Raw genomic sequence first — 14,637 nt, 5'->3', positions numbered from 1 at the left:
TTAGTATTTTATTAAAAAACGGAAAATATTACAGATTGTTTGTACTTCTTTCTAAATAAATTGACGAATATATCTTATTTTGTTTTTAATATCTAATGCTACAATGAATAGTCGTTGTCTAAAAGATTGTGGTTTAATTTTTTTAATACAAACATAGTTATCGTTCAAATTATGGGTATATGAGATGTTGGAAACAATCAATACTATTTGAGTTTTTTTTATATTGAATGTTAAACAAATATTGTAAACAGAATCAGCAATTATGCTAAAAGAGCTTCTCAATTCCTTTTAATACTTTTAAATAAACGAAAGTGTAACCGAAATCATTATTTTAACATTGTGTTTGTATGTGTGTTATGAACTATTTCCCAAGAGGAAACTAACATCGACCGCCAATGAACTATTGGGAATTGCATCATCGAAAAGAGCATGCATGTTCTTGTTGAGAGCAACACCAGCACACTGAAACCTTTTGGAACGTTTCGAAGCTTCTCAGAGTCGATTGTATCAGTGACACATGTCTTTCGTACGTTTTCGGAAGCAAAACTATCCTGAACTGAAAAGAAAAGCACTACACTCCAAAAAGCACCGACAATCATGCTTTCAGCAGTTGTTGCTCACTTTCAACAACCAGTCTTAGCTGGTTCTTTAGTCTGCTGTTTTTGTCTATCGCCTCTTTCTCGGACACACATATGAACGGCACATACTCCGTAGGATATGCACATATCGTTTCCAGAGAAAGATGCAGTTAGTTGCAGTGCATGTTTCTCTTTTACTCTTGGTCAAGCGTAGTGAAATAGTTGGTAACCGGTGCGAGATCCTGAGCGCCTGGCATCGTCTAAGCAACTATTTCTAATATATGCTCGAATCTTGCAAAAAGACGATTTTTAGAGGCAATTGCTATTGCTGCTCTACAAGTTTATCCACAACATGAACATTTTCGCTTGTTCGACTCTTTTCGGGATTTTGCTTAGGAGTCGGCTCACTTTAAATGTTTGCTTCTTACTGTTTTTACTGTTTGATGTTTGAATTTTTTCGAATATTTGTAAACATGTTTTGTAATTTAAATTATTTTCAACAAAACAAGTTAAGTTCTTTTAAATGTATCGCATCATTCTGTTTATTTTATTTTATTTTAAATTATAATATAAATATTAAAATAAATATTATAATATAGTTTTAAAATATAATTCTTCTTCTTCTTCTTCTTTGGCTCAACAACCGATGTCGGTCAAGGCCTGCCTGTACCCACTTGTGGGCTTGGCTTTCAGTGACTAATTGATTCCCCCTCATAGCAGGATAGTCAGTCCTACGTATGGCGGCGCGGTCTATTTGGGGATTGAACCCATGACGGGCATGTTGTTAAGTCGTACGAGTTGACGACTGTACTACGAGACCGGCAATATAATTTAATTCTACAATTCATAATATTGCAAGACATTTTGTTCTCGAAACCATTGAAAGGTACTTTATCGAACGTTATAGTTCATTCTAATTCATCATTCCGTTTATTGTGCTCTAATAAAATCCAGATAACCATTTTGAAAGTAGCGCATAGTTTAAACAATTGTAATGTAATATTATTTAGTCAAAGATAATTTAAATTTTCTTAAAAATATAACAACTACATATAGATGAAATCATAAGACTGCAAGTATGTCATAATAAGTAGGATAACCAACTGCCAAACAGCAGCCTCAACCAACAAGTGATCGATATTTAACGTCTTTTTTCTGTTATACTCAACTACAGACCAGTACTACCATTCCAAAATAAAAGCAACACAAACCAGAGTAGAAGAAAAATGATCCATTTTTATTTGATGAGCCCATCAAAGGCATAAAACATGTTCGCTCAACCTCAAACAATGCAACACGTACGTGTCGCCTGCTGCACATTGTGTTTTTCGCTATTTTTGCATACTTTTTTTATTTTCTCTTCCCACTAACAGACCAAGGACATGTGACGTTGAACGAAAGGTAAGTGAAACAGGAAATTCGATTTTCTCTATTGAATTAGCTGCAAAAATGTACCGTGCGCGCTAGACCACGCTAAGTGCAGTTTGAGGTACGGAACTGTCGATCTGACCGTCGGTGGTACGGTGATGGTGGTGGAGTGGGCGCAGAAAAAGGACCACATGCTTTCCGTTGACGAGCCCATCGGTAGGCCTTTAGTAAATAAATAGTTAGTTCATTTGGTGCTGTTATTTTCCCATGTGTAATACACATATACTGCTATATCACTTCCTCGTCCAATATTTGTCTCTTCCAATTCGTGTGTTATAATCAAATTAAGGTATGAAAATATTGGAAACTTGTAAGATTTCTCCGTAAGAACAGAAACCGTTGATGAATATGGATTTGTGTAGGTATTTGTGCGTTTTTTGTACCTAAGGCGAACCAAGGACAGCTGTACCCAAACTCATCGGCTCCCGATTATTCCTATGGGGACATAAACCCATATATAACCGTGTATGGCACGACAATACAAGCCTACAGTAGAATAATCGATAGACCGATTCAGAGAAGCCTTATAAAACAATCACACTTTTTCAAGCAGGTGATAAATTGACCTGAGAATGTATACAGTTTAATGTATTGCGTTAAGGAAAACCTTTTCATAGTTATTTTGTTGAATGTTTTAAAACACCATTATTCGGAGACAACTAATCAATGCATATACACTCGCAAAAGAACTCAACTGGGCTTCAAGTGGGCTCTTTTGACACTCACATTCTTTACCAAAAACTCTTAACTAGAAAAAAAGATGAGTAAACATATACTCACTAACAAATAGCAATGTCCTAAAGACAATCAGACCAATTTTAAAAAGGGTCCTAAAAACTGCGAACAACCCTTAGACCTTAGATACATAAATCGCACCTAGGACCAAGGACACCCGGGAATAAATCAGAATATTTTGCATAGAAAATAACGCTCGAATTTGCATTATTTTCTTATGCAAAACATTCTGAATAATTGGCATAAACCGGATGTCAAGTGAGTTTTTAGCTATTATCAAACTGAGGATCGATCCTTATTTTAGCATATGCTGATCATACACAATCATGCAATCATGCAATCATCATACAATAGTGATGGGCAAAACGGCAGCGAAACCGGAGCCGACACCGATCGGTTCCAGATAAATTCATTTTAACGTGAGGACCAACGAATGCTATACAATGCATGACGTGCCGTCAATCTGCAATCGCATCGGGTGATAAGTTTTACCATCGCGAGAAGATACATTTGTTTTTTTATGCTATCATACTATACCGTCTCCATTGAATCGTTAGTCCGGAGCCGGCTCTGGAGCCGTTGTGTGCGGGTTACTATTAGGTTCACCAAGATACTTTGTATTGATAACTGAGCATGGCACCTAACGACTCGACCCGTACACTCTTCTTAGGCCGTCCACAAGGATAATCCTAGGTCACAAGGTGTGGTAAGCCCATGAAAAAAGGTAACCATTAATTGAAAAATTATATGCGTCACAGCGTCCACGGATAGGTGCATTAATTTAGCCATCTTTATGAGGCACTTCACGAAACAAAATAATCACATTTGATTTTGACACATTTGATGAAACTGATAAAGCAACTCAAGCTTTATTTGGAGCTTTAAATAGAAAATAAGTTTTGATCACATGTTTTTTTAACTTTTTCAATTATAAATAGTTCATACATTTTCCAAAGTGATTACCGATAAACGAATAATATTTCAGTTAGCCAATCGCTGGATCGTCAACTTTCTCAAAGATTCTCAAACCGATTTTGTGCCAATTTGACAAACGTTGAGAACGTAGGTTTCTCAAAAGCAATTATGAGTGCTTGAGAAAATGAGCGTTGAGAAATCCCATGGCCCCGCGACCTACCATGCCGTAACTGGTGGCAGGTATAAGGCCACGGGGCCAAGGGGCTCACGTGAAAGTCTGGGAGCAGGAAGAACTACCAGGGGATTGGAACCTGGGTGTTATTCACCCAGTCTACAAAAATGGCGACAGGCTGGATTGCTCGAATTTCCGAGCCATCACAGTCCTAAATGCCGTCTACAAGATCCTGTCCTAGATCCTGTTCGGCAGACTTGCGCCCCTTGCTTCAATTTTTTTTGGCAGCTAAGTTGGTTTGTTGGAGGCAAATCCACCACCGACCAAATTTTCACTCTACGGCAGATCCTGCAGAAGTGCCGAGAGCGCCAGATCCCAACGCACCACCTGTTCATCGACTTCTAGGCGGCCTACGACACTATAGACCGGAAGAAGCTATGGAGCATCATGCAGCGGTACCACTTCCCTAAGAAGTTGATCCGACTGTTAGAGGTCATCATGAACGTGGTGCAGTGCAAGATGAGGGTGTCGAACTTGATGTCGGAATTGTTCGAATCTCACAGGGGCCAAATGAAAGGTGACGGACTCTCCTGTCTGCTCTTCAAAATCGCTCTGGAAGGTGTCATTCGAAGTGCGAGGCTAGACAACGATGTTCGTGGCACGATCCTCTGCCGGTCTCTCCAATTTCTTGACTTCGCAGAAGACATCAACATTATCGGCAGGACAACAGCGAAGATGTGTGAGACGTACACCCAACTCAAACGAGAAGCAGAAAGAATTGGATTGATTATCAAGGCGACGAAGACGAAGTACCTGCTTGCCGGTGACTCAGACCATCTGGGAAGCAGTGTATTAGTTGAGCGCGACAATCTCGAGGTAGTAAAGGAGTTTTGCTATCTCAGGACGGTCGTTACTTCGGACAACGACATCAGCAGCGAAATCCGGAGACGCATTGTTCAGGGGAATTGGGCATACTATTGGCTTCACCGACTGCTGAGATCCAGAAAACTTCGAGCCCGCACGAAATGTGAGATATATTGTACATTGATTTGCCCAGTGGTCCTCTATGGACACGGACCATTCGAGCGGAGGATGCAAACGCTCTGGGTGTGTTTGATCGACGCATCCTCCGGACCATCTTTCGCGGTGTGTTCGAGCATGGAGCGTGGAGGAGAAAGATGAACCACGTACTTGCTGAGCTGTACGGCGAGCATCCTGACGATGGCGAAGGCTGGCAGGATACGATGGCTAGGGCATGTCATGAGGATGCCGGACTCATGCCCCATCAAGAAGGTGTTCGACAGCGTTCCCCAGTTCGGCATAAGGCGCAGGGGTGCACAGCGAACTCGATGGCTGGACCAGGTGAAGCGAAACCTGTCGGAGATCGATGCAAACGGATGATAGGAGGCTGCAGCCAGGGACCGAGTATCCTGGAGAATAATTGTTGACCGGGCCATGTCACATCGACGTGCTCTATAGTAAGTATGCCAACAAGACAGAGAGAGGCATAATTGACTCGTTTTATTTTTGAATAAACATTGGTTTAAACATTAAAATATAGTAGAACGTCGATTATCCGGGGGCGGATTAACCGGCGGGCGGCTTAACTGTGCGCATAAATGTGACAGCTGTTCAAACGTACAGCGAACATTTGCAGCGATGGGCAAATGCTCAACCAAATTTTTGTGCAGCTCTGTAGTGTCTAGTGGTGTTTTCGAAATTTATTTTTGTTCATGAACAGTTGTTAAACCTATAGTTATTGATTAAAAAAATATTCTACTAACGATTTATCGATTGATTCAAGGTGAATTAATCATAAAACTTGTGGATTATTTAATTTTTATATGAATTTGACATTTCTTGGACCATTCAGCTTAGCTTCAGCTTATCCGGCGCTACAACCGCTTTGCGGTCTTGGCCTGCCTCAGGAGTGTCCGAAACCGCTCACGGTCTCGCGCCTTCGTCTGCCAGTCCGTTATCCCGGCCTTAATGGCGGACGCCTCCACGCCATCTTGCCACCTCAATTTGGGCCTACCACGCCTCCTCTGTCCTTGTGGACGGCCTAAAAAGACTTTACGGGCTGGGTCGTCCGTTTCCATGCGTACAACATGGCCAGCCCACCGGAGCCTGGCGAGCTTGATACGCTGTACGACAGTGAGGTCGCCGTACATCTCGTATAGCTCGTCATTATAGCGGCTCCTCCATTGTCCTTCCACACATACGGGGCCAAGTATCCTTTTGAGCATCTTCCTCTCGAACGCGGCTAAGAGGGCTTCGTTAGATTTGGACAGTGTCCATGTCTCAGAGGCGTATGTGAGTACTGGTACTATATAGGTACTATATAGTCCCAGCTTCGTCCGTCGCGACAGGTTCTTTGAAGTGAACTGCTTTTTTAGGCTGTAGAATGACCGGTTGGCAGCCAGCATCCTTGCGCGCAACTCAACTTCCATACTGTTGTCGTTGCTGACCTTTGACCCAAGATAGGTGAATTCTGGGTCGACTTTAAAATTGCGTTCACCTATCTGTACATCACGCCTACGTAGATTCGGATTATTTATTGGTAGGTCCGCTGATGTTGCCACCATCAGCTTGGTCTTGGACCATTATCCGTGCAAAACCGGTGTATCGATAAACCGGCAAACGCCCGGTCCCGAGCTGCCCGGATAATCGACGTTCCACTGTAAAACAAGAATTGAAAAAACACAGCAAAATTATTGTTCTTATCTTTCAGATTAAAACACATAAAGAAACATCATGTCTTGCTTTTTCTGCTTTATTTAAATTCAATAAAGTATATGTGTGTGTATCCTTTTGGTGTGTATTTGTGTATCGGTTTGTGTTCATGTGTTGTTGCTCGGTTTTTTTTTAACAATCCGAGAGAGACCCTTATTTCTTCTCCATTCTGCTCATCACAATATCCAAATCTACCCGAATGCAGGGACATTCCGTAGAGACATATAAAGATTTTTGTTTATTATAATCGATTTCTCTTGCTTGTTTAAAGTTTTGTTTGTTTGTCTTTGTTGTCGTTGTTTTTTCTTACGTTTTGGTTTGGTTCTATCTTCTTGCTTTATCTTGCTGATGTTCTTTATTGCTCTCCTCAACTCTCCTATTTCTTTCTTCTTTTTACTTTCTTGCTTTCCTTTTATCCTCTTTCCTTTTCCTTTTTCCACTTTCCCTTTCGATCTCTTTGTTTTGCTATTGCTGATTGCTGAGTGTGTTTTTGTTGAGTTTAAACGTGATAATGTAGAAGACAGTTTTAGCCAGACATCAATATGCTGCAAACATGTTCAAGTTTTCGATAAACGGGGACAATAATACGAGAATTTATAATACTTTACGATATGTCTTACGGGCTAGTGATTAACTAAAGCTAGCTGTTTTCTCTTTTTACTTGTTGTCGTTTACTTTGCTGATGTTATTCTTCAATATAAATAAATCAATTACAATCTTTTTTTTTTAGATTAAGATTAAATTAATGCAGCGTACGCAACGCTCTTGGATAAAAACTATATATTCTCTACTGCTGCTGCTTCTACTGCTGCAGCTTGAGACTAGTTTAACGGCGTCACGTCACTGAACACGTACACTTACTTATACTGCTGATTTTCGATAATAATTAGATTAAAATGCTTACACATCGTATATACCGCCACACCCTCAGCTTCCCTCTGTTGCTTTTTTGTGATATTTTTATTGCTTACTGTTGGGATTGTGTGGGGTCCCGAGTGAGGGTGTTTCATCTGCCTTCTGCCCACTGATAACCACCTCTCTTTGCTTTTCTTCTTTGTTGACAGCTTGATTGCTATTGCTTGTTTTGTTCTGCACAAGGGTGCTGAAAGGGTTTCCTCTTTTATTTTGCTAAGCATTACTGACCGAACGGACTGTGACTGTGATTGGTTGTTTTTTTCTTCTTTTAATCGAACTAGTGGAATGGTTCGTATTATTTCTCCCCGACCCCCGACTCATGGACTAGAAAAGGGCCGGGACGGGTGGTAGTGGTGGGTAGTTTAGTACTATTAACCTAATTTGCCAAAAAACACGGAACGAATGCAGTAAAAACATTGACACGGCGATAAGGGGAGGGGAAGGGTGCAAGTAGAAGATAATCTGATATAAACGTTATAAGTTCATTTACTTACTAACTTGTGCTTGCTCGTGTATTTTCAGCTTGGTAACTAGGAGCCATGTGATTCATATTCGTTTAATTCATACTACACACCAAAAATTACTAAACTTGGAAAGTGTAATGACATAAATGCAGTCAATAAATTGCACCAGGTGTATTTGCTTTAACAACTTTCTTCTCCGTTCGCGCTCGATTCAATTCGCTAAAGTTTTTCTCACGTTTAGTTTGGTTACGTGTTTGTTTTTCTGTTTTTTGTTTAAATTTTGTCTAATCCATTTTCTCCACACCTACTAGCGACTGGGTTTTTATTTGTTTTTCGTTCTTCTATCAATTCTATCCTTTTAGGATTATTTCGATTCGCGGGTGTTATTTTCCTAAATTTGTTTCCGTTAAAAATCTCCCAATTTTGCTTACACACGTAATTACACATAAACTTTTTTTGTGTCTTTTTTTATCTTTTCTTCCAACGTGTAAATGGTAAATTGGTTGTTTTTGTTTTGTTTATTTTGTTTTTATTATTTTCTAACTCTGCTTACAAGTTAATATCAAAAATGTTAACATTTTTGTTCATTTTTTTATCTCCTTTTTTAATACTTTATCTGCTCCTTCCTCCTTCAATAGCAGTTTCCTTTTATTGCCCCTTGATTTTTCCTTTCTTTCCTTTCACTTCAGCTTTTCGTTCACTAGCAACACGTTTGACGTGTTGTTTGTTTCTACTTTCCCGTTTTCTTTGTTTATGCTTTTGCTTCCTGCTGCCATTGTTCGTTGATTTTGGCATAACAGCGTGGTTGGTATTTGGTAGCTGCTGTGTTCGTTCGTAGTTACCTAAGTGCTTAGAGCGTGATCAGTATTTTATGGTTCAATTCAGTCGCTTCCTCACTAGGATTCGCTGGGGGAGTGTTTGCTTCAGTTTCGTTTCTTTGTTTATTACTTCTCTTCTGCTTTTTCTACTAAAATGATGTTAATTACGTTCTGCTATACATTCATAATACTTTCTTATAGATTGTTAGCTTGTTTGTTTTGTTTGTTTGTTTTATTTATTTGTATGTAGGTTTGTTGTTCTTCTTACACGGTTGCAAATACTTTTTCTTGGTTTTACATTGGTGGGATCACATGTTGTTTTATTTTTATTTTTTCTATCGACAGCTATCGATACTTGGGTTTGATTTTTCACCGTCCGCACACACATCCAATCGGTTGGCTGCCCCGGGTTGTAATAGTTTCATCTTCAAATGTTAGCCTTATTAAACATTTCCTATCAATATATATATATATATATATACGATACTAGCAAAACGTTTGCTAAACATGTAAAATAGATTAGCTTGAAAATTTTACCCACACGCATTCACACACAAAGTCTGATTGGTCGTGTGGGTACTTTTTGTTTTTTTTTTTGTTTTTTTTTTTATTTATCTATATAGGGTTCAGTGTTCCTATCTCATTGCTCTCGTTCCGTATTGCAGTGCGCTCTGTGGCAGGGTGTGTGTATCCCCATAACCCCTCTTGTTTGCTGCCTCTCAACGGCCATTGAAAGAGAAAGTAGTACCTAAATGTGCAGAAGTACAATATAAATAATTTTAAACACGATACCATAAAGTATGATCGTTTTGGTTTCTTCTTTTTTTGTTTGGCAAAAAACAACATATCGCTTTTCATTACATTTCATGTGATCTGGTACAACGTAATGACATGCATTGAGTATTTCCATTTGTTCTTGACCGTTTGTCTTGTTTTGTAGTTTTTTTTGGTTTGGTTTTCTTCTTTTTATCAATAAATTTGCAACAGGAGCTCTTCACAAGTAAATAAGATCAAGAGAGTAGGTTTGATTAATCGAACGTTAGTGATTACAAAGAGAGGTATTGATAAGAATAGCGGACACATAATTAAATAGTTTGAATAATATAAACATTTATAGCTACAATTCTAACTTTCATTCTCCATTAAACGCTAAATTAGGTGACCCTTTTGCTGCCTATGCTGACGCAACTATCGCCTGTATCGGTTCTGCTGGGGGAAGTACTGTAGGATGGATGTTCCACATCCGCTATTCATTCTGCACCATAAATAGGAGAAGAAAGCAGAGCTACATTCTACTACAATAATACTGATGTGGTTCGTTATCGTTTGTTTTTTGTTTGTTAATTTGGTTTAGTTTCTGTTTCTGTTTCTCTTTTGTTTATACTTTCCAATCGCTATCTTCCGGCATCTTTATGGAAGTTTTTAGATTGATAGATCTAGCGGTCCAACGAACAATTTCATTGATAGTAGTGTGTGATGCCTGTGGGTTTGTGTGTGATTTGACCGATTAATGTAACTGTTACGGTAAAATCTGCGATATAGAACTATACGTATATAGCATTTAAACAACATCAAATTAATGCAGTGAATATGTTAAAGATGGACAATCAATATCTCAAGAACATCGGCTGCATAGAATAGTGCAACCGTTCCCTCTTTCTCTCTCGATCTCTCGCCTAACTATTGCACTTTGGCCCGGCGGTGGCGGTGACGGCTACGGAATCGTAACGTTTGCTTGCTTGTGGCATTACTTAATCGATTATAAGTTAATTTTCCTATCTGAGAATGTAAATATTGAAATATATGTATATATGTTACTATTGGACTAATAAGGTTTAATGCCTTGAATGCTTTCTCCTATTATTGTATTTTCCTTTCCCACTCCATGACCATCCTTCCTTGTTTTTGCTGTTCTTGTTATTGATGTTGTTGTTTCTGTTGCTGTTCTAGTTGCATTTTTCCGCACGGTTTCTTTCTTTGTGGTGTCCAAGTTGCTCCACCATCTCCGTGCTTTTCGCTTGAAAGATCGCACGATCGGTCGATGGGAGCTATAAATATAATTTGCTTACTTACTTGTACAGGCGTGTTCACTATAGTAGATGTATAGATATATAAATATCGTAGACTCTCGTACTCGGGGTTTGTTCCTGTGCTTTTATCGTGCTTACGTTTGCTTGTGTTTTTCATCGTCAGTTGGATCAGGTTAGGGAACTTTGTTGGTTCACCATGTAACACACTGTGTACTGTTCGCTCTAGGTTAGTGCTTCGTTACCTCCATCGTTATTGGTTTACCTTGTATTGTGCGTTCTTTTTTTATCAATGAACGCCTTCGCCTTGATTCCTCTCAAATCGTATCGACTAGCACAACCTGAATTTGTTTACTCCATTGCCATTGATTGAGCATATCATTGTGTTTACTTGTTAGTAACTAAAGGGTTTCTCATTTCATGGGAAAGGTGTCGACACAAATTGGCCAGTTTTTGTTGTTGTTGTAAGGTTTACTGCTATCAATCGAATATCGAAAGATTACTCAAATTGAGTGGTTTCCATATTCGAAAAGCCAAAATCTTCTGCGTTATCACCACTCTGTAGATAGTGGAATAACCTATCAAAAACAAGTGCATCCAAACAAGTACTGGAATGAGTCGATTGGCAGAACTCGAACACAAACGCAAACATTAAAACAATTATTATATACTTTCAACACTGTGCACAGCAGCTGATGCGTCTAGCAACGTTCCTTCACAAGCAGGAACGCACAAAAAAGTTTCTACCGATTTTACGCTCCCATTCTAAGGGCATCGAGTATCAAAACCGTCTGCTTGTGTGTGTGTGGTAACGTTCTCCACAGCAATGGTGTTGTATATAGATAAACTACATGCATTTGTTTGTTTTGTTTGGGCGGAATTGGAAACAAGCGAGCAGTCGTGCATTGAAGTTATGCTACTGTTCGTATAGTGTGTGAGTGTGTAAGAGAGCGAAAGAGAGTTGAGAATTACCATCGTTTTAAACGATTCTAAAAAGTTGCATCTCATTTTGTTTTTTTTTTTTTGTAGTTTCTCCTCGATCGCTACTACGCTTCGCTACGACTGGTCAATGTGGTCCCAAATAGTTTGCGTTCGCTTCGCGTACGCAGCGGTACGCTGTTGAAGGTGGTTGCGGGCCGGAACGTGACTACTTCATGGGGCAACGTAGTAGGTTCAACCGTACACACACTGTGTTGTTGTTATTTAAAACGCACAAGTTGTAGGGAGGAAGCCGTACAGAAAACAATATAGAAAGAATATAAAAAGAATAAATACAAAAATAAACAAATAATACACAATTCTAAATAAATAATATTTTGAATACAATCTTGTTTCCATATTTGGTACTTTCTTTCCTTTCACTTTACATTGTTTTGCGCACGGTTCACGTGTCACGTAGTTTTTTCTGTCTCCACTCCTGATTGTTTTACATCGAAACATTTTTTACGCACCAACAACTCTTGTGAAGCAACTCAATTTCGATACAATTTCGCTTAAATAATCGATTCAAAATTATACAAACGAACTCAAACGCGTGCGATTAAAATTAAACTATGACATTAAATTAAATTGCGTGTGGATTTCTTTAACAAATTCTGTTTAAGCTATCTTGAACACAGAAACACACCAAGCATTCGGCAAAGTATTCGGCAAAGTATTGATTAAAATAAAATTAATTAGAAAAAGAAACGAAAACAAAAGCAATAGTGTATTATCTAGCAAAACTAACATTGGACATTCTCTAGCACATTGATGTACATACACGCCATACGTTCAATTTGCAAGTTTGCGACTAGCACCTTAGCATCCGTTTCACCTTTACCGGGGAAAGGAAGAAAAAAGTAAACATTTCTAAACATTATCTGAGACTGAAGGAAATCTCGAGTCGTGCACTTCATCTCTCTATTCGTGTATGCAAAAAATAACACCAAACAAATGGCAAAACTAAACCGCAAACATCATGGAACAAGTGACAATAAATTGAAATGTATGTGTATTAAATAACATTCAATAGGATGTGTGTGTGTGTGTGTGTGTGTGTGTGTGTGTACTTTTAAATTTGTGGCAAAACACTACTTCAAATAAGGAATAAGGAACGAAGAATATAAAAATCAAAAGCACTTTTTAACTTAACGATACCAGTCATCGGCGCGAACTGCCACTCTGGTGATGCTTAAAAACGAACAAAAACCGAACGAACGCAAACACGCACAAATGAATATAAATAAGTTAATTAAATGTGTCTAAACAACCATCAGCTTCTCGGTTGCTGGCCGAACGCAGAACCGCCAAACTCTCAGAGAAGAAGGGGAGGAAATGGAAGCTTAAGTGAACAACTGCTTTCACACAGCTTTGTTTCTTCATGGTGCAAAAAACGGCGAGTGACATCATCATCATCATCATCATTATCGATTACCCTTTTGACTAGCAATCCCATGTCCTGGGGAAGCCCCCGTTCGATGTTACTGCTGCATTTCCTCTTTCTGTCCCCTGTATCTTTTCAACGCGCACACATCCCATTCGTCCTTCCTGTTGTACATTCAATTTTCCCACCGTTTCTTTTTTTTTCTTTCCCTTTCCTTCACTACCGTGAATCCTTCGTGTTTCGTTTACTCGTGTGTAAAACCTTGTGTAAAATTCTTCTAAAAATGTTTTGCCTTCCATAGATGTGTTACGAACAAGTTACAGTTACTCTTCCTCCATTCCTTTTATGCTTCTCCTTATTAGCGAGTCTCGTAGGGGGTAGAGCGAGCTCAAACCTCCGCTCAAAAGTCAGATCGAAAGTCTGACCTGAACATAGGCGATGTTTAGGGATGGTCATTATGACGCACTTCCGCTTACGACAGTATCACTAGCAGCAGCATTAATTATTATTACGGTTCCGGTTTGCATTACGTTTGTCCTTCTCCTCCACTCAGCAGCCTGACTAAATGGCTGTCGAAACGAAGGTTATAGCTATTATTGCACATTTTTCCCCGCAATTTCCCTATTTTCCATTTTCGCCTTCACCCAAAACCGGCGGTTTTTTTTTTGATGGAGAAATTAATGTGCAAATGATAACTAACACCGTACAACTTCTTCGCTAGAGATATTACACAAACTTGTAGAATCATGGTGTATCTTTTCACGTATTTCCCTTTTCTTTACGCTTCCTTTCTGATTCAATATTCTATTCCACTATGAGCCTTATCTTTGCGTTTGTTTCCCCCTTTTTTGGTTTGTTGTTTCCTTTGTCTGTTTTGCTCAACTGATGCCACCAGATTGTTGCCCTAGCAGCCCTTTTTCTCAATCATCACGCCAACCTCGCAGCAAATGAAAAATGCGTAAATGATGGGCATTAATAAATAAAGTAAACGCGACCACCGCTTATCGGATTGGACGTATCTTCAGCAGCTCATTAAGTTCGCTCATCCATCCGTCGAGGGCGCGCCGCTGGTCCAGCATTCCGAACTCCCGGTCACCACCACCACCGCGTGACCGTTGACGTCGCCGCGAAAGTCCCATAGGATCCTCCTGCCGCTGCCGTCGGAGTTCGTCCGCCGGTCGACGGCGACGTGCATCCTCTTGCATCTCACCACCGACGTTGTTGCGGGCCGCGGTTACGATCGAAAGCTGAGCCAACCAGTGGGCCAACAGCTCCGGTGGCAGGTTGGCTTGATTTTACGCATTTTTCGACTTGTTTGTCTTGAAGCTGACCTGCAGTACCCGGTTACCGAGCGTGTAACCGTTCAGTGATTGAATCGCGACGACCGCTTCATCATAATTGGTCATCGTCACGAATCCGAAGCCTTTGCATTTGTTCGTTTGCAGATCCTTAATGACCTGGAAAGAAAAAAGAAGCAAAATAAATAT

General features: G+C 39.7%; 1 protein-coding gene and 1 long non-coding RNA gene across 10 annotated transcripts in view; one reads left to right on the top strand and one right to left on the bottom strand.

The window, feature by feature from the left end:
• Positions 1 to 3,875: 3,875 nt before the first annotated feature.
• Positions 3,876 to 13,817, top strand: LOC120955514 (uncharacterized). Of its 2 annotated transcripts, none has more exons than XR_005751789.2 (2): positions 3,876 to 11,719; positions 11,815 to 13,817. It is a non-coding gene; the product is annotated as an uncharacterized LOC120955514 (long non-coding RNA). The 2 variants fall into 2 exon arrangements; XR_007452638.1 differs by having other exon boundaries at positions 3,876 to 11,727.
• LOC120955512 (ELAV-like protein 3) overlaps positions 12,095 to 14,637 on the bottom strand; it is a 56,748-nt gene continuing 54,205 nt past the window's right edge. For all 8 annotated transcript variants that reach the window (XM_040376444.2, XM_040376449.2, XM_040376450.2 and 5 more), the window contains one exon: positions 12,095 to 14,607. In XM_040376444.2, coding sequence (XP_040232378.1) covers positions 14,446 to 14,607 — 162 coding nt within the window. In that variant the 3' untranslated portion in view covers positions 12,095 to 14,445. The remainder of the gene's footprint in view (positions 14,608 to 14,637) is intronic.

This window comes from Anopheles coluzzii, chromosome 3, assembly GCF_943734685.1.
Source record: "Anopheles coluzzii chromosome 3, AcolN3, whole genome shotgun sequence".
Taxonomy (NCBI): Eukaryota; Metazoa; Arthropoda; class Insecta; order Diptera; family Culicidae; genus Anopheles; species Anopheles coluzzii.
The sequence above is the reverse complement of the archived record's forward strand: the minus strand, read 5'-3'. Positions and strand labels throughout refer to the sequence as shown.